The following is a 26,636-nucleotide window of genomic DNA, read 5'->3' on the forward strand; positions in this document are numbered from 1 at the left end:
GTTCAGATTCGGGCCTGACACTCGCTGTGATTCTAAGGAAGAGGCCTGATCTTTCCTAAAGTCTGTTTCTTCATCTGTAAAATGGGGACTCATGTTTCTCTTCGGTTAATGTCCTCTGACTACTCTCTTTCAAAGTCAAAGCTCTCCAAAAAGCTGGTTAAATCCACTGTCCTCACTTCTACACGGCCCATTTCCTCCTTATTCTACCTGATTTTTACTTTACTCCCCCCCTTGCCCTTGCTGGAATGACAAATGACCTTCATATTTTCAAGTCCAAGGCAGATACTTCTCAGTGTTCACCTTTCTTGACTTTTCAGCACCATGGAACACCACAAATACCCAACTTCTTAAAACTTGCTTCTTTTCATGGCTGCCTATCCTCTCAACTTCAGCTCTTGTCACTACCCCGCAAAACCCCTACCCTACACTCTGTTCCCTCTACCCATTATGCCTCCTTGCTCCTCTAAAATTTTTATCTGCCTGATTTAGCTTTTTCTGATGCTTCAAGACCCAGTTCAAATATGGCCTCTGTTCACAGGTTCCCCTGCCCCCTTGACTCCCTCCACCAAAGCAAAGATGAGCATGCCCTCCCTTCTGCCAGCCAGCACTGTACCTTGTATGTCTCTATTAATTTAAACAATGAGAGCTACTGTTTATTGGTTACTATGTGCCAGAAAGGTGTTTGTAAGCCCTTTACTTGTATTAATTTGCATACTCAGAACCACCTTGAGTCATAGGAATTACTATTATTCCTTTTTTACGGATGAGGAAACAGACGCAAAGAGTTTAAAAACTCATCCAAGATGATACACCTGGGAGTCGAGCCTGCTCCACTTCCTGCACCTTGACTGATACAGGGTGGCACTTATAGATACTAACCATATATTGTACCCGTTCATTGCCTTTGTGAGACTGTCAACTCCTGAGGGCAAGACCGGCCTTACTCTTAATCATTTTTTAGTACATGCACCTAGCAAAGCACTTGCTATGTAGCAGGTGCTCCAAAATATTTGTTAAACTAAATGTCTTTGCTAAATCCAATGAAAAACTTAAGAGAAGGTTCTGTGCTTTTGAAGAGTAGCTATAAGAAAAAACTGTTTCTTTCTTTGGCAACAAAAGGGAAGAATCCACTCGATTTCTCCACTATGGCCATTCAGACCTCTGGTTATTAACAACAAGTAGAGAAGGGCGAGGAGATGAGGAGAGAGAAGTAGGACATAAGAAATTCTTGGGCATCTTTCTCAAAATACACACGGCTAATCTTATCAAAATCTCAGGACCTCCATATGTTTGTAATGTTCCCCAAATGACCCTGATATTACTAATACCCTACCATCTGACTTGAGAATCAATGATGTAAGGCAAAAAATATACTGAGTTTACTTATTATTACTGTTATTTTGCTTTTTAGGGCTACTCCTGCAGCATATGAAGTTCCCAAGCTGGGGGTCAAACCAGAGCTGCAGCTGCCAGCCTAGGCCACAGCCACAGCAATGCAGGATCCCAGCAGCATCTGTGGCCCTTCACCACAGCTCACAGCAATATCGGATCCTTAACCCACTGAGCCAGGCCAGGAATTGAACCTGTGTTCTCATGGATGCTAGTCCATGTAACCTGCTGAACCACAACAGGAACTCCCTATGGTGGGTTTATTTAGTATTTGTTCATATCAGTTAATGAAGAATCCTGAACGGTTTCTGACAGGAGATCTAAGCAATTAACTTGGGAGAAGCTCATAATGAATTTGAGATCTCACACTGGCTGTAAAAACTAGGAAACAATCCAAACTTCGAATCAAAACTTTGAACCCTTCTCCCAACAATTTCATACTTTCTATATAAGCAGCAAGAAACATCCCAGGATTCTCAATATGTACAGATGTTTTATTAAGATTATTCATCACTTTACAGTGACAAAAATTAGACATTCTCTGTTTAATTTCAAAGTCCCAGCAATAAAAATATCAAACTCACTTTTATTATTTTAGCATATAAAATTCACAAATTATTCTTAGCAGAGAAGACGGAAGTAAAAGTCCTACCTGGTTTTGAAGCGCCAGGATCGGCCTGTCCTAACTGCTTTTTCCTTTTGGCTTCCTCCACGGGATTTTCAAACTGGGTTTTCTGGTTAAGATGACTATAAAATGTAGAAAAATAAGTATTTCAGTCTCATATGAAAGAATTACATATAAATGGACTAGCAAACCATTCCATCATCTTGGGTTAAGGGACAGATAAGAATCTTTAAGCTATGGAACCCAGAGAGGCTGAGAGGTCAGTCATAGTGGAAGGAACTTTTGGTAACTAAAGAGGGGCCACAGAAGATACCTACACGTCCAAGCTGGTGAACTATTCACAACAGCGTCTTTAGAAATCTTCCCAATATAGCTAGTAACAGTTTTCAAAACTATAGCAGAAGCCCTCATACATGACACAATTGGAACTGCTGGTAATTAATCAGTTAAATTTTTGTAAGGCAGTTAATGTAGGAGGGTTTTAAGTTTCTCTAAAGTAAAGCAGCTGTGAAGACACTTTTGAAGAAATCTGAGGACAGAGCCTTCTAGAATTTTACTCTTATTTTTCCAACCCATGTCATTTAGCAGCAACTGAGAAAGTGAGTTGCTTTTACCAAACTGCATCACAGAGCAACTCTTTCACACTTAAAGTTCTGTCAAACTATGTAATAATTAAATGAATGATGCAATTATAAGTTTTAACTGGTTTTTATGACTTAGGAACAATCACAACTGATTCTTAGAAAGCATACAAGTCTACGGGGGAAGCAGAAGAGTGTGGGGAGATCATTAGCCTATCGGATTCAGTAGCCTATGGGCAAGAGCATGTTTCACAGAGGGAACTGAGCATCGGATGATCTGGCAAGTCAGTTAAGTGTAAGTTGGTTAAGAACACAACTACTGTACAAAAGAAGTTTAAGATTGCAAATAGGTCTAATACAGAAGCAAGGAGAATTATACTCTAACATATTTATTTATTATTGAAGTGCAGTTGCTTTGCAATGTTGTGTTAGTTGCTGGTGTATATAGCACAGGGATTCAGTTATGCATATATCTGTATTTTTTCATATTATTTTCCATTATGGGTTCTCACAGGCATCGAATACAGTTCTATGTACAATACAGTAGGACTGCGTTGTTTATTTTATACACAGTAAGCTTGCATCTCCAGTACTTTTATAGTACAAATGTATTTCAGCCAAATGATGTGCATTTTCCAATAGAATCCATTTTATCAGGAGGTGACATTTGTAATATCAACAATTAAACACAAAATCACTAGGATTTCAGATTATGATTGTTTCAGGTAAGCTGAATATTACAAAATCCACATATAGTTATGCAACATGGGTGTTGCGGTTTGTGAGCACTAATCCTGACGGAGGAGGGGCAGCAAGGACCAAAAAACCAAAAAAACCTTACTGCAAGGTATGCTGGCTTCTGAGTATCCATTGCCATGCCTTTTAGGCTTCTAGCGCATTATTAACCCTGGAACAGATGTAGTTATTTAATTTCAGAGCTCTGAAAATGGCAAGTTCTACTTGACAGTCTTTGGATTCTGATTTCGCTCAAACTCAAGTATGCTCTGTTTCTCCCAATGAGGGGGTACCTTATCAGCTGAGCTAACTGTTTAACCCTATGTGAAAATGAAGATTTCTGGTGTTAAGGTAGGTACCATTTTTAAAGTTATTTATTAGGTACTGATATTTTACATATTCTTGAAAAAATAAAACACCTAGAAACTGACACTTGGAAAAGAATAAACCTGTTTAGCAAGAACCTTGGCTCACTTTAATGTCATCAGCTAGAATGACTCACTTTGCCACCCAGGCATTAGAACATAAAAAGTAGTAATTTGTATTTATACTCTTTGTAATGTGTGGGAAAAGAGAGTAGAAGTATGCAAATGAGTAATCCCTTTCCTGAATTCTTTGACAAAAAAATGTAAGATTTTAGTGAAGGGAGTAATTGCATCTGTTACCTTAGAATACCTAGGTTAAATACCCCCCCCCAAACAAAACAGTAAAAACACTCCTTTTCATTTAGTTACTTATACCCTTAATATTATTAAGAAGTAACAGATTTTGTTTTCCTTATAACTAGCTATGGGAAGTAAGAGAGGAGAATATGACAGATTATCAGAAAAATTAAACAAGGGTGGCAAACAAGCATAATTAAATATATAATATGAAATTTGAGATCTCATTTGTATTAAGATTTTGTATATAATATATGAATTTTAAGAATTCATCTCTACAAAATCATGATCCTTTATGAAGAGCTGAGATATGTAAGCAGATGTATATTTTGACTTTGTCACCTAACCACACCAAGACGGTTAAAGCAATATGGTAAGACAACAATTCTAAATACATAAGCATTCTTATGGAAGGCCTGCCATTAGATTTGGGGAAGAATTTTATGTTCAAAAAGAAATTAATCCATTTCAGAATCTCATTTTCTAAAACAAATACTCACCAAAAAAACCTTGCCATTGCCGTTGGTGTTACTACTACAAGGCTCCTGCCAAGAGCAATCATTGTGCCATCTGGTTTGACAAACTAAGAGAGCCAAAGAGTAGCCATTCAAGTAACAGCTTTTTATCTCCACCAGTAAACTCACTGCAGGTTACTATAGTTGAGATTCAAAGCCTACCTAATCTGGGAATCAGGCCACACTCCACAGCTCAGCTGACTCTGTACTAATGTGCATCTTGAGTACAGCCTGCTTTTTCTTTTTCTTTCTTTTTTTTTTTTGCTTTTTCTTAATCTAATAAATTACCCTCCTGTAAAATGAGCTCGTTCTGGGAACAATCATACAAAATCACATTGCTGCCACTGCCGTTGCTTCTAATCAGGCTATTTCACATACCTCCACGGCAGCTGGGAGCAGGTCACTTCAGGATTTGCCCTGAACTTGCTTCAACATTAGTATATCTTTGCTTAATGAGAACCAGATCTTTTAGCCTAAGATTTTATAACAGGCAAATGTCTTTCACCTCTTGACCATGTATTCAAATTCACTTGGAGCAGATAGTACGAGAATGAGAATCATTAGTGCAGAGATGTTTGGCAGTATTAGCGGCAAGTAGTAATGGATTAAAGCCCACTTTAAATAGGCTGACTATGAGGGGAGAAAAACCCCCACAAATCCTTCTCAGATAGCCTTCAAAGGTTCTTTTGACGAGAAAAATTTTTTCTTTTAACTAAATGTGCTTTAGAAAAACATAACAAAAGAGCTGCTATATACTTTTCACATCACAGTATCAGAAAGATATTAAATTAGCACTACGGAAATAAAATTAATATAACCTTTCAACAGAACTGAAATATTAACGCTATTAAGTTATAGATCTAAGGGTCAAACTGAGTCATTTTCTTAGTTAGATCTTAAGAGATAATTCCAAAAATCTTTCTAACCACCCTGACTCAAGTAATAGCCTACACATTAGAATAAAGACTAAGGTTACAAGAGAACTCAGAGTTTAGGGAAGTGACACTGGTTTATGCCAACGAGTGAGGAAATACTACTAAGCAGTCATAAAACAAGAAGATCCTCATATTTGCTATTTTTCCAGGTAAAAATATCATTTTGCCTTCACCACCTAGGCAGTTGGTGCAGATACTTAGCTTCCAGGTAGAGTAACCTTTCTGATGCAATTATTTGCCTGATACTAGATGCCTGGGGTCAAAATTCTATCTATAGCATCTGGAAAGAAAGCAATCCCAATGATCAAAACAATATAGCAATTAGAGAAGAGAAGAAAAGGCAAAGAAAAATTAGATGTTGACTTTCTCCTAATTTCTCTGGCTAACACGGACAGGGGCCTAAACCACAACAGTTTAAACTCCGACACGCTTTATGTTTAAATTTAACCACAACAGCTGTGTGAGAAGCACCTCGCACCCCCCAAAAGAATACTGAGCTTTCCTTGATTAACTCCTTGAAAGAGAGAATCACATACTTCAAATCTCTGGACCATTATGGTACAATACCCTTCAAGTCCTTTCCTTGCTTTCAGCACCATGCAGGTACAGTGTGGAAGGTGACCTTGGCAGTGTGTTTAGTCTGGTGCCCTTATTTCAGTTCTCTATCTCCAATATTCCTCTTCAGAGGCTGGAGAAGCAATGACAACATCTGCAGCTGTTAATCATCGGGGCAGCTCTCTATCCGTACTTCAAAAGTCAGTGAAGTACACGTTCACTGTCCCCACCTTCTCGTTCCCCTGGTGGCAGAACCTGAAAGCTCGACTGCAGAAGCACAAAGTGCTGCGTTCAGTATTCCCTAAAGTGGTGCGATGAAAGGAGAACATTTGGGAGAACATCAACCGAGGTAACACACTTACTCAACATAGTACGTCCCATACTGAGGGTCCTCTATTTTCTCCCAGCCATAGGGAAGTTCTGCACAAAAAAAAGAGAAAAGAACTGAGCGAAACGACAGTTTCAAAACTATCGAGAGAAGAGTTTATCTAGAGAATCTGGCTTTTATTTCATTATACTAATACTTGGGAGACAGAAAGCTGAGGGTTCGCTTTCAAAAAACCAACAGCTTTGAGGCTGAGTGGTTCTTCAAGAGCTAGTGAGCATCTCAGAGAGTAATTAGAAGCCCAGAACAAAAGATGACATTCAACTCAAAAGGTGTTTATGCGAATCACCAGCTATAAAAATGCTAATTATTTAAGAAATCGCCTGGTATACATCTTTCATTTAAAAAGCTTGATAACAGTGATGTGAGACACACCCTGTAGTCAATACGAGCAGCAGGTACTTGTTAATTTTTTCACTATTAAATAAAGGATCTGTCAATTATTTGTTATCATTCTTTTTTTTTTTTTTTTTTTCCCCTGGTTGCACCAGAGGCATAGGGATGTTCCTGGGCCAGGGATGGAACCCTCACCACAGCAGGGAACCAGGTCACTGCAGTGACAATGTCAGGTCCTCAACCTGCTTGCCACAAGGGAACTCCCTATTATATTCCTTTTTAAACATTAAAATATAGTTGATTAAAATATAGTTGATTTATAATAGTGTTAATTTCTGCTATATAGCAAAGTGACTCAGATATACATATATATATATCACATATATATATAAAAAATTCTTTTTCGTATTCTCTTCCATTATGGTTTCTTACAGGCTATTGAATATGATTCCCTGTGCTATACAGTAGGAACTTGCTGTTTATTCATTTTATGTATAACAGTTTGCATCTGTTAATCCGAAACTCCCCAATCCTTCCCTCCCCCAAGTTATTACACTCTGACCCTCTTCTCCCCACAGGAAGGTCCAGCCTTGGATTTTTGCCATTTCAAGTAGACAATCTAGTTTTGCTTAAAATCTAAGAAAATAGCTACTTTACCCTCCATCGACTTGATCTAGGCATCTGAAGGAAAACTTAATTACCACTGTGCCTTGTGCAGAATGTACATTTGCGTATAGTAACAAAGAAATATCTTATATAGGTTATTATGCATTATTGCAAGTAACTGACCAGTAAAATACAATCAGAAAAACTGAAGGTGGTTGAAGTTCTGATAATTAAAAGGAAAAAATTCTGACCTTTCCAACATAAACTGTCCCTGTGAAGAAAAACATCCTCCTTCCCGCCTATTCTGTCTGTTTTTCAAGGTAAGGCAGCTGAACAATGGCTTTATTAGTCAGACATGGATTAAGTTGGCAGGAATGTTCTTAGCAGGTAGTTTTTATTGCTATCAATTATATACAGGAGCCCAGCAAGCAGGACTTATTATTATTTTTTTTGGCTTTTTAGGGCCATACCCATGGCATACAGCAGTTCCCAGGCTAGGGGTCGAATCGGATCTGCTGGCCTACACCACAGCCGCAGCAATGTCAGATCCAATCTGCGTCTACGACCTACACCATGGCTCACGGCAACACTGGATCCTTAACCACTGAGGGAGGCCAGGGATCGAACCCGCAACCTCATGGTTCCTAGTCGGATTGGTTTCTGCTGCGCCATGACAGGAACTCCAAGAAGGTATTTTTTAAAAACCTACAGCTGTGCACTATGATGACCACCTTTTTATTTTCAATTTCTTTTAGACTGTTTTTCTTTTATGCTCAAACATGTTCACATGTGCATACACACATACGAATGACATGCTAGAGAGCAAACAGGCTTAGGAACTATCAAGGGACTTATTAATTTCATGTACTATTTAATTCATTTCATATATTTTCTATATATTTACATATTAACTTTAGCTTCAGTATGATGTGTTGACTTTGGAAATAAAAATTCCATTATAAAGAACCTAATAAACAATACAAACTGCTATGCTCTAAAAAAGGTATTATTCCACATTCAGAACAAAAGGAGAGAATGGATGACGAGCCTCTTGATGAAAAGCTCTGAATCACCTCCACCCCTTTTCTCCAGTATATTTTTCTGCCTGTGTATATATATTAATTGGTGGTTTTGAAGCTTGGTGAGTATACTTTGTGGTTTTCCTTTGAAGGACCTGGTTGAAGTGTCTCAGAAGGAAAAAATGAGAAGCGCTGAAAAGTAACTGCCACGTGAAAACAGATCAAAACAACTGAGAAGAACTAGGACACACTTCGGTTCACTTTGATCCTCCACAGCTATGAAGCAAACAATCATGAATTAAGTCAGTACAATATTTTATGACCCACGCGAACAAGAAAAGAACAAAGAGCATCACTCATCATCCAGTTCTGTGAGGGTTAAGTTGCAACCCACCGCAGTCACCCAGAACAGTGCCTCCTGAAAGGCATTCAGGATGAAAACAAAACAAAACAGGATGAGGCACTCTGTGCTTTGGATAACAGGGCCCCTGGATAATTAGATGCGTAGAGCAGCACGAATTTCAATGGCCCCAGATCCTCGCATCTTCCCATACACAGAAAAGTACCAAGACTACTAAATAGAGGTATCTGTTCTTTGTGATTAACAGTCATTTTTTTTTTTTTTTTTTTTTTTTTTTTTTGCCATTTCTTGGGCCGCTCTCACAGCATATGGAGGTTCCCAGGCTAGGGGTCGAATCGGAGCTGTAGCTACCGGCCTATGTATGCCAGAGCCACAGCAACGTGGGATCCGAACCACGTCTGCAACCTACACCACAGCTCATGGCAGCGCTGGATCGTTAACCCACTGAGCAAGGGCAGGGACCGAACCCGCAACCTCATGGTTCCTAGTCGGATTCGTTAACCACTGCACCACTATGGGAACTCCCACAGTCATCTTTTTTTAAGATGTATGCTTGACTGCATGTATCTCCTAGCCAAAACAAACAAACAAACAAACAAACAAACAAAAACAAAAAAACAAACAAAAAAACATATCCTGGCTCCTTTCCTACCTCTCAGAGCAGGTCCTCAAGCTACTGAGTGGCTGTCTTCTGGGCTGTGGTGCTCAGCAAGACCCCAAATAAAACTTACAACTCTCATGCTGTGTGCTTTTCTTTAGGTTGGCACCAAGCAACTGTTACGTGGATAAGAGTATTTGTTGGATTATATCTGTGAAACATGCTCTGTGATATTACTAAAGCATCATCATTAAGGATCTTTGATGAAAGAGATATTTTTCTTTAATAGAAATTTTCTTGAAATAGCATGGGGACTCAGTCGTGTTATGTAAGGATGAATTCCACAACTGGAGTTAACCCTTTATCTTTAGAGAATTCTGGGGAAATCGAAGCAACTACTGAGCTGGTTGAAACATTCCATTTGATAGCTTAAAAATTCACTAAAAAGGATGTATTAATGTTTAACAAAAGATCAGGGGTTCCCACTATGGCTCAGTGGAAAAGAATCTAACTAGTATCCATGAGGATGTGGGTTGGATCCCTGGTCTCGCTCAGTGGGTTAAGAATTCAGCATCGCCATGAGCTGTGGTGTAGGTCATAGATGTGGCTCGGAGCTCGAGTTGCTGTGGCTGACGGCTCCAATTTGACCCCTAGCCTGGGAACTTCTATATACTTTGGGTGCAGCCCTAAAACAAACAAACAAAAGAATCAAAGATCAACATAAATATATTTCAGTGTTAATGTGGAAATTAGCTAATTTTAGTTAGTACTTAAATCAATTCGCAACTAACAGATGAAGTATAGCCCTTTCTTTAGGTGAGTAAACAAACTGGTAGTTTATCTTCTGATTACTTTCAGTAGTCACTTTAAACTTTCACAGGTAGTAACATTAACCGGGTTATTTTGCAGAGCAGATTCATGCAGATAAAGAAGTGGTTATTATTTGCCCACTTACGTAAGGTAATAAAAACAAAACTAAAATAACAAGTTTATACACTAACCAGTGAGTCAATCTGTTCACTGAATTCCTTCCCCTTTTCTTCCGTTTTCCCCTGCCTACCTGCTTTTCCTTCTCTTTCCTTCCTAATGCAAAAATAAAAATTAGAAACAACACAGTTCTTGGCCTCAAGGAGTTGGTAGTCGAAACATGAAGACAAAGGAAGTAAGTGATACAATGAAGATAAACACAAGCTTTTGGGGGAGTGCTGTGGAATGACACCTACTGCCTGGTAAAGGGGTTATTAGAATAAGCCTTCTGGAGTTCCCGTTGTGGTGCAACACGACTGTCGGCGTTTCTGCAGAGCCAGGATGCAGGTTCAATCCCCAGTCTGGCACAGTGGGTTAAGGGATCTGGTGTTGCCACAACTGTGACTCAGATCTGATCCCTGGCCCGGGAACTCCATATGCTGCAGGGCAGCCCAAAAAAGATAGAAAAGAAAAGCCTTCTCAAAGAGGGTGATGTTTGAACCGTCCTTAAAGGATGCGTTGGGATTGAGGAGAGGGAGAACATTCCACAGATCAAAAAGCACCCAAGTGTTAAGAATGCCTGCCATTTGTAGTAATTACAAATAATTTGATGGGACCAGAGTGAAGGTTGTATACAGGGGGCTTGTCTTATAAGCAAGTACCAAAACACATCTCTAGAGGGCTGGGTTATGAAGTTTGGTCTTTATTTTAAGGACGATGAAACTGATTAAGCTGGACTGTGACATGATGAAATTTATATTTGAGAAATATTATGGGTAACAGTGATAACGGATGCCATAGATGAAGTGGAGTGAGAATAAAAGCAGACCAACAAGAACATCGTTAACAGCCAAGGTAAGGAATTACGACGGCTGGAACTAGGGCATTGATGGTGGGAACACAGAGAAAGAATGGGTCATAGAGACAGAAGGACAAAGTAACAAGACTCAATGACTAACCCGAAGGCTGAGGGAGGAAGAGGGGCAGGAGGCCAAGATGCACCCAGGTTAATGGCTCTTCACACATGAGGATGATACATTACCAAATATTTATTGGATACCTACCATGCAAAGAGCTGTGGGAAGAGGAAAAAGGTATTACACCTTGGATTTAGAAAACACAATATATAAAAAGTGCCTCGTGCCAACGGACACCTGAAAGAGGGCATATTTTTGGCGGGGGGTGGGCAATATCTGTGCATGCATTAGTTCCCCGGGCCAGGGATCAAGCCCGAGCTACAGCAGTGACAACAAACCACAGCACCGACAACATTGAATCCTCAACCAGTAGGCCACCAGACAACTCTGAGATGGCCAAGTTTTTTAAAGTCACAATTGCTAGAACATGGTACTTGGCTGCAATGAAGAAGACGGAGGAAGGAAAAAGTCGAGGGTGAAAACCTGTTTTAAACTCCGGGAACTGGGAGGATGAGATGTCATTTGTTGACAGCAGGAAGGGCAGGGATACAGAAGATCTAGGTCCATTTGGGAGGTATTAGGTTTGAGGGGCTATGCAATAAGGATATACAGATCTCCATCCATCTCTTAGAAACAGGAAGCTGGGTCTCAGAAGAGAAATGCAGGAAGATAAAGATTTGCAAGCACTGTAGTTAAAGTAATGGCACTAGACAAGATCCCCTAGATAAACTGTGAATAGAAAAAGATGGTGAACAGAAGCTAAGGTGCATTAACCATTTAAGGAGCAGAGAAAGTGAGAATAGTCAGGGGGAATGGTGTCAAAAAGACAGAAGAGGTCAATGCCAGCAAGGGCTTTTTAAAGCTGTCGGGACTAGAGATAAGGGCTAAAAAGAGTTCACTAAATTTGGTGATCAGGCAGCAGGTTATTGGTGACCTTAAGAAAAGCAGGTTCATTGAAGAGGTTGGGGCAAAATTCAGCACACTGTAGTACTGAAAAGTAAAGCAGAAGCAGAGCCCTTGAGAAAAGATAGCTTTGGAGTTCCTGTGGTGGCTAAGCAGTAATGAACCCGGCTAGGTCACAGGTTTGATCCCTGGACTCGCTCAGTGGATTAAGGATCCCGCATTGCTGTGGCTGTGGTGTAGGCCAGCAGCTGCAGCTCCGATTCGACCCCTAGCCTGGGAACTTCCATATGCCATGGGTGTGGCCCTTAAAAAAAAAAAGAAGGAAGGAAAAGAAAGAAAGAAAAAACAGCTTTTCTTTTTCTCCTGGAAACTTGGTTGTAAAAAAAAAAAATTGTGTTGAGAACCCTGAGGGAGAGGTAGAGTCAAGAGAAAATCTGTTTATATACTTTTGAGATAGGAAAAACCTAACCATATTTTTCTGTGTTAGAAACTAAAGCATTCCCCACAAAAACGGATTCAAAAGGCAAAATCATTTCTGGCATATCAAGCAGCTGATTGGTTCTAAAGTCCATGAATTTATCTTTTTTCCTCTTCCCAAAGTAGGATTTTTTTTTTTTTTTTTTTTTTTTTTTGGCTTTTCTAGGGCTGCTTCCCACAGCATATGGAGGTTCCCAGGCTAGGGGTCTAATCGGAGCTGTAGCCGCCGGCCTACGCCACAGCCACAGCAACACAGGATCCAAGCCGCATCTGCAACCTACACCACAGCTCACGGCAACGCTGGATCCTTAACCCACTGAGCAAGGGCAGGGATCAAACCCGCAACCTCATGGTTCCTAGTTGGATTTGTTAACCACTGCACCACGATGGGAACTCCGGATTTTTCTTATTTAAGCCTATGAATTACAGTTGTTTTCTTGCTGTGGAGCTCTATTCAGTTGATTGTTTTCTTTTACTATTCTCTAAGTTCCAAAATGACATTGGACATTCAATACGTTTTAGTAAAAATGTCTTTAGTAAAAAAAATTTCATCTTTCCTTCATCATAAGAGAAAAGGGGTGGTTTGAGGGTAAAATGGATTCCTGACGTAGCATTTTTAAGATAACCACTTAACTTAAATGTTAATTATTTTACCTGAGTGGAAGAGAAATATGTATATCAATTAAACCATCAGATATACTAGAAAAACACAGGTTCTGAATATCAGAAGCCTGGGGACTCAAAGGGAAAATTTTAGAAACTAAGATTTTTCTAGAAGATTTTAAATGGTCAGCATAATACAAACAATATCTTAAACAATGGACATTTTAAATATTATTATTACTATCCCCTCTTGAGCATCTCCTCTGTGCAAAGTACTGTGGAGGTTACCAATGTTAGTCGGATATCGTCTAGTCTGGAAATAGCTATTGTGGGGCTACTTCTCCCCGATTCAGGGAGGAGACAAAGTATATGGCGAAAGTGGGAATGGCTGGCTGAGCATGAAACAAATAGGCTTCAGGTTCCAAATTTTGGGGTCCCCGTAGGCAAGTACAGTTGATGCTGGAAAAGTATACCCAGTAATGGCAATGGGAGAGTAGCCCTTGTATTAAAAGTTTATGGACTTCTCTAGAACACTGAGTGCAAAGTTGCTCTATCTTAAGAAAAACATAATCGAGATGACCATAAAATGTACTGTCCACTTTTGAGAGGAAAAAGAAATACCATTAATAATTATGTTGGGACAAGGAAGAAGCCAGGTTAGTCCTGGGCCAAGCAGGACAGACGGTCTTCCATAATGTAAAGAGCATCAGGAGGACACAGTCACCCAGAGAAACATTTCCACTTTCTCTAAACCCTTTACGTTGTTCTCCAAGGAAGGAAGAATGGAGTTCCTGTTGTGGTGCAGTGGAAATGAATCCGACTGGTATCCATGAGGATGTGGGCTCGATCCCTGGCTTCGCTCAGTGGGTTGGGGATCCAGCGATGCCATGAGCTGTGGTGTAGGTCACAGATGTGGTTCGGATACTGAGTTGCTGTGGCGTAGGCCAGTCGATTCGACTCCAAGCCTGGGAACTTCCACATGCTGCAGGTGTGGCCCTAAAAAAAAGAGAAAAAAGGTCTTATCGGATCTGACTAGTGAGTTTTAGAGAATGCATTCAATCTTCTTGGCTCAGGGCCTCTCGAGTTCTCTTGCTGTTTTAGATGCCAGGCTCTCTGCAGAGAGGGTGCAATTTGGTCTATTTGCCATGCCTGCCTTGTGCGAGAAGTCAAAACAGCTGAACACACAGACCAGAGACTGAGTGCTCAAGTCTGCTTCCTGCAGGGGTAAAATCTTAGCAAGCCCATAAAGGTGCAGAGCTAAAGCTATGTTCACTCATCAGACAGCATTCTAACTGCATCTTTTTCCTGTGTCCTATTTCTCCATTGATTTTTTAAGAGTGGATGAAGACAGAATTATAGTTTATTGCTTCCCCCAGAACCTTAAAGAGATTAAACATTATTTTCAAGAAGGACGACCAAAATAATCTGAAAGATAGAATGTTCCCTTCTCTTCCTCCTCCTCTTCTTCCAAACGTTTAAGTCTTTACTGAAGGAATACACAGATAAGACAAAATCGAGGCTCTTACAGAATGTAGGTATCAGCTAGTTCCCGTGCAGTGTAGTAAGTACTACAATAGAAATACACATGCGGTACTGCTGTGCAGATGAGAGAACATCTAATCCCAACCTGGAAGAGAATGACAGACGAAGCTACAAAAAAAATATGTACTTTAGACGTGAGCTAAAAAGGATAAGTAGCTATGGGCCAGGTAGACACAGGGAACAAGGGTGGTTCCTGGCAGAAGAAACGGGACTGTGGCAAAGGCAAAGACAAAAATGAGTTATATGTATGGCATGAAAATATTCTGAGGAAGAAATAAAGAATTTAGTTCAGTTACAAAAAATCTTCAAGGCGTCCCCAAGGAGTCTAGACTTTACTCTGCTGATAGTAGGGAGCCATTTACTATAATGGCCACTAACCTGAGCAAGGGAGACGTTTGGAGGCAGGTATATTTTAGAAAGATTAATAGACAATAAAGCAAAAGCTTTTTTGATCATGCAGCCTTGTCAGTAAAAAAAGTCTGTACATGTACTTCTGAGAGAGATATGTGTATATATATGTGTGTGTATATATAAACATATATGCACGACTCTAATAATAAAATGTCTGTAATAGAGCATACAAAAATAGAAATTTTAAAAGGAGATGAATACTAAATAAGTAATTGTCACTATTTTACCTCAATGTGGTTTAAAAAAGCTCACATGAGGTGTATGAGAAGTGTCAGTTCTAATGTTTTCTCACTGTTACCTTGGTTTGCATATCTGCATTATCTTCAATTGGCAGTGTCTTTGCAGAAATCTTTCTAAGTCACATTGCAGTTTTGTGTGGACTAAAAACCATGGAACATAGTCTATAAATCCACTTAACTGGACATAAGTAAACTGTAAAACTTTATAGGGCTCTTGACAAGAGAAAGGGTGCCAGTTCTAGTCTTTTGTCAAGACACTCCGGGAAGGGTACATGATAATCTGATAAACAGGATGAGGCAGAATGCCACTGCCCTTCTGTAGATAAAATAGAGAAAAGCCTAATTTCTTTGCCCAATAGAAGCATTCTGACATTTTCTTTCTGGACCTGAATAGGCAGCTGGAACACACCAGGAACACCACCATTTTACAGACCACAGGCATAAAAGACATATTGGAGAAATAACTAGGAAAGAAAAAGATCAAGAATAATCCAAGGGTGTGGTGGGTAAAAGGAAGGCAGAGAAAGACATAAAAGGAAAACCATGGAGAGACACAGAGAGGAGAGAGGGATAGGTAGCTACGTGAAAAGGCAGAGATAGCAAAATGTTCGTGATAATATATATACTCACTGAAAAGTTCTTTCAATTTTTCTATGTGTTAGAAAATTTTCATAATAATCCATTGGCAAAGCACAGGGGAAAAAAAAAAATAAAGAACAACAGGAATTGGGAACTATACAAGGGAAGAGAGTAACAGAAGAGGAAAAAGCAAATACGCCTCAAAGGATTTGGCCCAGAGGAGCTGAGGATGGTACCTACGACAGAAAGAGGGATGCGGTGACTGTGGGAGAAAGATGTGAAATTCAGTTTTAAGTATGTTTATCTGAGAGTTCCCTGGTGGCTCAGTGGGTCAGGGTTCTGGTGTTGTCACTGCGTTGACTTGGGTGGCAGCTGTGCCACAGGTTTAATTCCTGGCCCTGAAATATCCACATGCTGTGGGCATGGCCAAAAAAAAATATTTATCTGAAGCGCTGGTAGAGCAATCAGAAAGTCTCAAACATAGCACGAAATACAGAAATAGCATTCAGAGCAAAGGACATGCTACAGATTTAGATAAGGGAACCAGCTCCAGCAAGTTGATAGTTAAGGCCATGAAAATAAATACATTCTACCAGGGACAACAGGAAAAGGCAGAGAATTAAACTGAAACAATCAGTAGGCAGGGAAAGAAATGGAGTCCAGGGAAAGAGACATGCCTGAGAAGACTAATACCACATTTACCGTCTTTAAAAAGTCCAATTCTGTCATATCACATGTTCCAGTTTACCTTTACAATGGCTAATTTCACCCTAAGAAACCTACTTCGGAAAGCCCTAGAGATAAGGGAAGTATGTTATAAAAATTTCTTTGAAAAATTATTTCTTGAGGTATTCAACAAAATGTACAGATCTTAAATGCTCATTCAGTGATCAATGTCAATTTAAGTGCTCATTCAGGAATAAATAAATGAGTTTGGGCATTGCATGTGCCTATATAACTGTCGCCCCAAACGAGGTGGAGAATATATCCATCATTTCAGAGAATTATTTCATTTCACCCTGCTCTCCCCTCATTTGCTCACTTCCGTCAGCCAGAGGAGTTTGCCTGTAGTGAGGCTTTAAACAATGTTCTTTTTAAGTACCCCTTCTTTTGAGTCTGGCTTCTTTCATTCGACATATTTCTGAGATTCATCTATGCTGCTGAGTGTTATCAACAGCTCTTTCTTTTTATTGACGAGTAGTATGTTGTTGCACAAACATACCACAAACTGTTTACCCACTCCAGCTGATGAATATCTGGAGTATTTCCAAGTTGGAACTTTTACCAATAAGGCTGTTGTGATCATTCAGGTAAAGTCTTTTGAGGAACCAATGTTTTCATTTCTCTTGATACAATATCTCAAAGGAAATTGCCAAAATTTCTCCAAAAGGTTTACATAATTTTATATCCCCACCAACTGAAAGTTCCAGTTGCTCTACAATCTCACCAATTGTGAGCATTGTATTTGACTTTAGCCCTTTGAGAGGGTGTGAATGGCATCATGCTGTAAGGATGATTAATGGTAAGTGCCTTTTAATGTTCTTTTTAGATTTATTTATTTTTCCTTGGCTTTTTAGGGCTACACCCACAGCACATGGAAGTTCCAAGGCTAGGGGTCCAATCAGAGCTGCAGGTGCAAGCCTATGTCACAGCCACAGACACAGCAACATGGGATCAGAGTTGCGTCTGTGACCTACACCACAGCTAACAGCAACGCCGGATCCTTAACCCACTGAGCGAGACCAGGGATTGAACCCGCATCCTCATGGATACTAGTGGTTTAGTACTACTAAGCCACAATGGGAACTCCCTATTTATTTTAATTAATTTATTTTTGGTTACACTTGCAGCATGTGGAAGTTCCCAGGCCTAGAACTGAACCTGCACTACAGCAGCGACCTAAGCCACAGCAGTGACAGCATCAGATTCTTAACCTGCTGCACCCCAAGAAAACTCCTATTCTCCCTTTTTAAAATTAAGTTGATGTACACACATTTTCATGTTCTCATTGGCTTTTTTTTTTTTTTTTTTTTTTTTTTTTTTTGTCTCTTTGCTTTTTCTAGGGCCGCTCCCGCTGCATATGGAGGTTCCCAGGCTAAGGGTCTAATCGAATCGGAGCTGTAGCCGTCAGCCTACGTCAGAGCCACAGCAACACGGGATCCAAGCTGCGTCTGCACAGCTCATGGCAATGCCAGATCCTTAACCCACTGAGCAAGGGCAGGGATCGAACCCACAACCTCATGGTTCCTGTCGGATTCGTTAACCACTGTGCCTCCACAACCTCATGGTTCCTGTCGGATTCGTTAACCACTGTGCCTCGACGGAAACTCCCGTCATTGGCTATTCTTTTATCTTCTTTTGTGAAGTGTCTGTTCCAGTCCTTTGACCATGTTAAAAAAAAAAAAAAACTTTATTGAGGTATAATTAACATGTCATTAAATTCTTCTGTTTTTGGAGGTCCTATCGTGGTGCAGTGGAAACGAATCTGACTAGGAACCGTGAGGCTTTGGGTTCGATCCCTGGCCTTGCTCAGCGGGTTAAGGATCCAGCGTTGCCGTGAGCTGTGGTGTAGGTCGCAGATGCGGCTCGGATCTTGTGTTGCTGTGGCTCTGGTGTAGGCTGGCAGCAACAGCTCCGATTCCACCCCTAGCCTGGGAACTTCTATATTCCGCGGCAGCAGCCCTAAAAAGGACAAAAGCAATAATAATAATAATAATGAAATAAAACTCTTCTGTTTTTAAAACAATTCAGTGATTTTTAGTAATTTACTGAGTTGTGCCACCATCACCATGATCCAGTTTTAGAACATTTCCGTCACCAGTAAGATCCCTCGTGCTGTGTACAGTCCTCAGTCCGGGGCAACCACTGACATACTCTGTCTATAGATTGGCCTATTCTGGACACTTCATGTGAATGGAATCATACAATAGCTGATCTTTCGTGCTTAGTTTTTCCACTTTGCGTAACATTTTTGAGGTTCGTTCATGTTGTGTTTCATTATTTTCACTGCTGAGTAGTATTCCACTGTATGCTTATGCCACAGTTTATTTATCCATTCATTGCTTAATGGACATCTGGGCTGTTTCCCCTTTTAAGCTATTATGACTAGGGCCACAGTGAACATTCACATTCAAGTCTTTGTGTGGGCATACGATTTCATTTCTCTTGGATAGATTATCTAGGAATATAAGTGCTGGATGATATGGTAATTTTTTTTGGCTGCAGCATGCAGTGACTTGATGTGGGATCTCACTTCCCATACCAGGGACTGAAACCAGACCGCAGTGGTAAAAGCACTGAGTCCTAAGCACTAGACCACCAGGGAACTCGTGGTATTGTAAATTATTTATTTATTTATTTTCGTCTTTTGTCTTTTTAGGGCCGCACCCATGGCATATGGAGGTTCCCAGGCTAGGGGTCCAATCGGAACTGTAGCCGCCGGCCTACACCACAGCCACATCAACGAGTGATCCAAGACGCGTCTGCGACCTACACCACAGCTCAGGGCAACACGGGATCCTTAACCCACTGAGCAAGGGCAGGGATCACCTGCAACCTCGTCGTTCCTAGTTGGATTCGTTAACCACTGAGCCACACCGGGAACTCCAGTATTGTAAATTTATATTTAACCTTTTAAGAAACTCCAAACTCCCATTCAAAGCAGTTGTGCTATTCTACATTCTTCCCAGCAATGTACAACGGTTACTATTTTGCCCCCATCTTTGTGAATCTCAAAGTTATGAAGATACTGTCCTAAGTTTTATTCTAAAAGCTTTAGGGTTCTAGCTATCTGAAATCAATTTTTGTACACGGAGTGAGGGCATAGTTGAAGTTCATTTCTCCTTAATTGTCCCATCATCATCTGCTAGAGACTTTCCTCCCCTCTCTGAACGGACTTGGCACCTTGGCTGCAAATGAAGTGATCACATATGTATGCATCGATTCCTGGATCCTTTTGTCTTGTCCCACTGATCCATTTGTCTTTCCTACAGACACTCACTCTTGAATGCTGCAGCTCAGGAAGTCTTCAAATCTGGGAGCCTAAGGCCTTTACCTTTGTCTTTTTTTTAAAGGATGTTTTGCTAACTAGAGCCTTTCTAGTTCCATATATGTTTTAGAATCAGGTTGTCGGTTTCTTAAAAACAGACTTTTAGAATTTTGATTGGGATTGTATTGAATCTAGATAACAAGTTAGGGAAGTGATCATTGGCAATATGAGTCATCCTATCAACATAGTATATCAATGAACACAGGGTATCGCTTCAGTAATTTTAAGTCTTCACTAATTCCTTCCAGTGATGTTTTTAAATTTTTAGGGTAGTGCACTTGCACATCTTTCAGATTTGCTCCAAAGTGTTTAATTTTTCATATCATTACAAAATATTTTAAGTATTTCATTTTTCAATTGTTTATTTCTAGAAAAATTCTTAATTTGCAATCTTGAACAAAATACATGTAAATTCTGCTTAAATTTTTCTCATAGATTGGAATTCAAGCTACAGGGCTATCTGAATCTCATTCTAATCTCATTTTTATTAAACCTAGGTGAATAATTTCTGATAAGTGATACAAAATGAACACAAATTACACCCACCTACACTCTAATTCGACACACATAGCAAATATTTTGGTTGGGGTAAATTCTACACTTATTTGTAAGACTACATATTAAACAGAACCTATAATATACTAGACAGACAAACATTATTATCTAAGTATTCTTAGAGAAATAATGTTTCTAATAAGCAACAAAAATTGTGTGTGGGGTGGGAGGTACATCAGAGACTCTACTGCTGAGTTCTACTGTAGCTTAAAATGGCTAAGGATTATAGATACTGGCACATCTATCCTATTGATACTAAGTTAAATATATTTTTTGAGGGATTAGCAGTCATGTTGAGGCTACCCTGTGGTTGAGAATATACCTAACTTACTAAAATATTTATTCAGAATTTTAAAAGTTTGCCTTTAAAACAAATGTGGAAAATGGTCCATTCATTTTTATTAGGATTTTCTAAAGAGGATTTAATTGCATACTTCTCAAGAAAGAGAAATAAAATCTCTCATAAAATTAGATGTAATGACACGATGACCAGAATTAGCTGATTATGACACCCACCCACTGCTCACGTGCTTTTGCGCATTACGGTTTGTTTAGGGTTTCGTACAATTCATTTGCTAATCAAGAACAACAAGAAGGGACAAAGAGAAGAGATACGGTAGAAAAAAATTCTGAATCTCTACCTCCATCTTCACAGTCTTCAGGGGCTTTGGCTTTCTTACAAAGGCGAGGATCCAACCAGGTGGTTGTCTTGGTATTGTGGCTGGAGAACAAAGATTTCAATTAGAAACAGTGAAATAAAGAGGGAGAAAGGTATTTCAAAAGCAAGGATGAAAAGTGACAAAAAGGGATATGATGTTTGAACATTTATCTCCTCTGGGCTTCATTTGTATACCTCTGATTCAACAGTCCTCTTCTTCTCAGTCTGTTACTTCAAAACTGCCACAAAGGAAAGGTAATGCTAGAGGCACTAATTTGAGAATGAAGACTCTAAAGAAGGCATACAGTGCCAAGTGCATAACAACAGATGCTGATGTAAGGAGTCAAAAGCGTTTCAAAGGCTGGGCACATGGCCCCATACTGTGCATTATCTTAGCCAAAAAAGCTGCCCTGAAAACCCTGCTTACTTGCTGGCTGAATTCCTTCCTCCTTTCCTTCAAAGAACATTACATTTCTTAAGTGCCTTTGATGTGTGGACATTGGGCTGGGGGCTGGGAAGATAGAGAGGAAGAAGCCATCAGAGCCTCTGCCCTCACTGGGACTCTTTAAAGAGTTAGAATCTAATACAACATTAGAAGTCAACTATACTCCAATCAATTTAAAAAAAAAAAAAAACAGTTAAATAAAATAGAAAGTGTCTGTTTCCGCAACATGCAAGTAATAATGATGGATTTAGTAAAAATCAACTCTACAAAATTGTTTTCATCAGTATGGACCATATATTTAACAGGAAGAAAAAGGTAGATCAAAGAGATCCCCCTGGAATTCCTGTCATGACGCAGTGGAAACGAATCCGACCAGGAACCATGAGGTTGCGGGTTTGATTCCTGGGCTGGATCAGTGGGTCAAGGATCTGGCGTTGCAATAAGCTGTGCTGTAGGTCGCAGATGTGGCTTGGGTCTGGCATTCCTGTGGCTCTGGCGTAGGCCAGTGGCTAAAGCTCTGATTAGACCCCTAGTCTGGGAACCTCTCTATGCTGCAGGTGCAGTCCTAGAAAGACAACAACAACAAAAATCCCCCTCACTCCTTTGCATGAAGTAGGCCTCAGATGCTTCCAAAGAGCAGTGTGTGTTTAATTTCACTATGGGTCATAATCAGTTAGCTTCAGGGCAGGTCACCATGCAGCAAATAATAAAGCTAAGATAAAGCTATCACACTGCAGAGTATACAGTGTTTAAGTATCTGAAATATGAGGATAGGAGTTTGCATCATGGCTCAGTGGAAACGAATCTGACTGGTATCCCTGAGGACGCAGGTTTGATCTCTGGCCTTGCTGAGTGGGTTAAGGATCTGGCGGTGCCATGAGTTGTGGTGCAGGTTGCAGATGCGGATTGGATCTGGCGTTCCTGTGGCTACGGTGCAGACCAGGAGCTGCAGCTCCAATTGGACCCCTAGCCTGGGAAGCTCCATATGCTGTGGGTACAGCCCTAAAAAAGAAAAAAAAATAAGTAGTATGAGGATATTCAAGAAAGAAAAAATCATGGAAGAAAATGTATAGGAAGGATGACTAAAAAGTGCAACAAAATGTAAAGTTACTATCAGATCAGTCTGAGAATAACAATGTGAACGTATCATCTTTTCCTGGTGATTTCAGTCAGATTAACTCACTAACCTCTACACTGACCACTCTTGGGAAAGGAAGCCAACGGTTTCAAGGAATTAATCACATCTTCTATTCCTTTTCTGGAATGCTGAATAATGCATAATCTAAGCAAGAGAAATTGGGATTGTTTCTAGAAAGTCTGTGTTATCCCTTCTGTCAAAAAGATAATCTCCCCAGACTAAAACCAGTTAAAGCAATCTTGGCAAAATGAAAATGATCAGGACTCTAAAGCCCAGGAGCATACAGGGTGCCAGAAAAATAATACATACCAACATGGACATATCTAGCTAAACCAAATTCAAAGTTGCTACTTGAGAAATAATGCTTGACTTTAGTTCCAAAGACCCAAAACTGTTACTGCTAAATTAGCAGATGTGGGCAATCTGCTAGGATTTTACTCGTTATTTCCCAAGGTAAAGAAATGCCGATGGAGTCTATACGCAGAACAAAATAGCTAAAGACTATAGACCTATATTAATATTTTTTACAGATTCATGATCTAATGGCAGCAGTAACACAAGACTAAACACATTAGCTACAGCAAGCAAGAGAGTTTGATCAAGCAGCACATAATATTATTCAACTATATTCTGGATATTAACCACTTATCAGATACATGGTTTGCACGTATCTTCTGTTCCATAGATGGCACTTTCACTCTGCTGATTGTTTCCTTTTGCTGCACATTAGTTTTAAAGTTTGATGTAGTCCCATTTGCCTTTTTTTGCTTTTGTTTGCTATCATATCTAAGAAGTCCTTACCAAATTCAACATCATGAAGCTTTTCCCCTGTCTTCCTTCAGGAATTTTTTTAGTTTCAGATCACACATTTAGGCATTTAATACATTTTTTTTCCTTTTTAGGACTGCACATGAGGCATATCGAAGTTCCCAGACTAGAGGTCGAATCAGAGCTGCACCTGTTGGCCTACACCACAGCAACAGCAATGCCAGATCTGAGCCGCATCTGCGATCTACACTGCAGCTTGCGGCAATGCCAGATCCTTAACCCCACTGAGCAAAGTCAGGGGTCAAACCCATATCCTCGTGGATACGAGTCAGGTTCTTAACCTGCTGAGCCACAATGGGAACTTCCAGCCTTTAATACATTTTAATAATGTTCACCTATAAAAACATTTCTTTTACAAATTCTCCCCTCTGCTCCCAGAATTTACTAACTTTATCTCTGTTTGCAGGGTGAAGGGCTGTCAGCTTCAGTGTCTCATAATGTGCTTCTAGAGACACCTTAGCCTCTTGTAGTGACTCTACATCTTACCTGGCGATTTAGTTCTAAAGTCAGCATTAAAGTCAAAAGTCTAAATTACCCTTAAAAGGCCCCTTAAATTAGAGCACACCTGATTTTGTTTTGTATAATCCCGGCCATTAGTGTGTACATAAATATATAATGTAATCAATAAGGTACCATATATGGTAAAAAGAACACCATGTATATAAAATTCACATCTTTTTTTTTTGTCTTTGGTCTTTTTAGGGCCGTACCCACGGCACATGGAGGTTCCCAGGCTAGGGGTTGAACTGGAACTGTAGCCGCCGGCCTACACCACAGCCCAGCAACTTCAGATCCAAGCCGCGTCTGCAACCTACACCACAGCGCACAGCGACACCGGATCCTTAACCCACTGAGTGAGGCCAGGGATCGAACCCGCAACCTCAGGGTTCCTAGTCGGATTTGTTTCCGCTGCACCACGATGGCAACTCCAAAATCCACATCTTTTAAACACTAGAATCACACTCGTACAGCAAGCTATTCACTCTATGGGAAGATTGTGGAATTTGGGACCAATTGAGGAAACAAGTTCAAGTCTCCCACCCCTGATTCCTTTCTGAGTATGTATATATTTTTTTGAGTGTAGGTTCAGCCCTCGATATTTTAATTATTATTTAATTATTATATTCTATTACTTTACTACATTCATATTCTACCTCCGGGCAAATCACCTTAAAGAGAATTATAGCTACATGGGAATATAAAAATACTTCCTATTTTATAGTATATTTGCATAATTATTTGTATAATATTTGTACTCAGGTGCAAACAATATAAAATTTTAGGTTGAGCAAATACACATGGTATTACATTAATAGGCTTTTCCACAGAATAATTTTATTTTGGGGGAATTTATATTGTACCAATTGCTCTAAGTATCAGTGACGTTTTCCTCCTATATTACTTAACTAGATCGCCTGAATACATCAATTCCAAACTCTAGGTCTGAAAATATTTAGCTCATTTAATAAATATGGCTCCCTTCCAAATGACAGTAATTTGTGAAATGCTCATTTGGACAATCTATCCAAAAGGTTTTTTAAAAAAAAGCAAAGCAAAATACCCTTTATTCCTTGTATTTTTCCTGATAAATCTGTTTTTAATCCTCCAGTTTCTAATCAAAGCAGAGGTCAAGTACCCTGTGACTTTATCCAAATCAAATCAAAATGAAATACCATCCAGGGAAATAGTCAGATCAAGAATGTATCATAGCTTGTATGAACAGTACTTTTAAAGAAAGAAGAAAGAAACGGAAGCCTTGTGAAATGGGGTTGAGAAAATTTAGGCAAGTCTCACAGTGACAGGGCACATCAGAAAAGACTCAGACACTTGCTTACTCAATGAAGTAGATCATTCCTGTGTCAGTGTAGGCCATTTCCCAGTTTTTTGGCAGTGGTTCCAGATTCTCATCTCTCATCATGTAATTTCTAAAGTCCATGGAACTGTTTGTTTGGTTGTAACTCGGGACGGTCTTCATCCAATCAGATGCCTCAGAATGCCTCTCTCGGTTTTCTGTTTTTCGAACAGATGAGAGTGAAAAGTAAAGTTACATTCTCTTCAAACAGTGCTATTTCTAACAAAATGCCAAATATATATGGCAAATTTCCTTGTCTGTCTACATTCTGTTTTAATTTTTGAACAAAACAAAGAAGCATACTGACTTTTGTCTTTTTTTCCTGCTTTTTCGGGCTGCACCCGTGGCATATGGAAGTTCCCAGGCTAGGGGTCGAATCAGCGCTGTAGCTGCCAGCCTAGGCCACAGCCCTGCCAGATTCAAGCCGAGTCTGGGACCTACATCACAGCTCAGGGCAACACTGGCTCCTTAATCCACTGAGTAATGTCATCATGGATACTGGCCGGGTTCATTATCGCTGAGTCATAATGGGAACTCCCACATACTGATTTTTTTCATTTGCTAAGTGACATTAACCCTGTGCAGCACCTCTGATGCTAGTTTGGGAAAGAAGCAAAAAACAACACTAGAACCAATTCTCTATATACTAAATATGTACCAATTGATATTATATCTATGACAACAGCCACACCAGCCCTTATCCTGCCCTTTTATGCACCAGGCTCTATTTTGAGGACTTTACACATCTTAACTCATCAACTTCACAGCAACCTTGTGAGTATATACTGCTATTACTGCCATTTCATAGATAAGGAAACTAAAGCACAGCAAGGTGAAGTTAATTTCGTCAAGGTTACACAGCTAATAAACAGCAAAGCCAGGATGTGAATTTCAGCTGTCTGTGCTCTTAACAGTTCTGTCAAGCCTACTTGTACACACTTAACATAGGCCTTCAAAAAAATACTAATTAAAAAAAATTAAACCCAGTAGACTTCCTATTGTTAAACATAATTCTCTGTTGGTAATAATTAAAATCCTTTTAGAGTCCCAAAGTCCACAATATAGGTTAAGAATTCTAAAATTTGGTTCCCCTCTAGGGAGCTCACAATTCCTACACTTAGAACTTGTTTCTAGAACTTTAAAGATAACACGGCTGTAGTAACTTCAAACTGC

At 39.8% G+C, this 26,636-nt stretch overlaps 1 protein-coding gene across 10 annotated transcripts in view; it reads right to left on the reverse strand.

Annotated features, from left to right (window-relative positions):
- MAGI3 (membrane associated guanylate kinase, WW and PDZ domain containing 3) overlaps positions 1-26,636 on the reverse strand; it is a 266,980-nt gene that overhangs the window by 51,304 nt on the left and 189,040 nt on the right. For all 10 annotated transcript variants that reach the window (XM_085023516.1, XM_085023515.1, XM_021090716.2 and 7 more), the window contains 4 exons: positions 25,447-25,621; positions 21,184-21,263; positions 6,360-6,417; positions 2,042-2,136 (listed from right to left, as the gene is read on the reverse strand). In XM_085023516.1, coding sequence (XP_084879642.1) covers positions 2,042-2,136; positions 6,360-6,417; positions 21,184-21,263; positions 25,447-25,621 — 408 coding nt within the window. The remainder of the gene's footprint in view (positions 1-2,041; positions 2,137-6,359; positions 6,418-21,183; positions 21,264-25,446; positions 25,622-26,636) is intronic.

This window comes from Sus scrofa, chromosome 4 (genome assembly GCF_054392235.1).
Source record: "Sus scrofa isolate SSC_HxYL_T2T_F1_AM1 chromosome 4, Sscrofa_HxYL_maternal_Yorkshire_Landrace_v2.0, whole genome shotgun sequence".
In the NCBI taxonomy this organism is placed as follows: Eukaryota; Metazoa; Chordata; class Mammalia; order Artiodactyla; family Suidae; genus Sus; species Sus scrofa.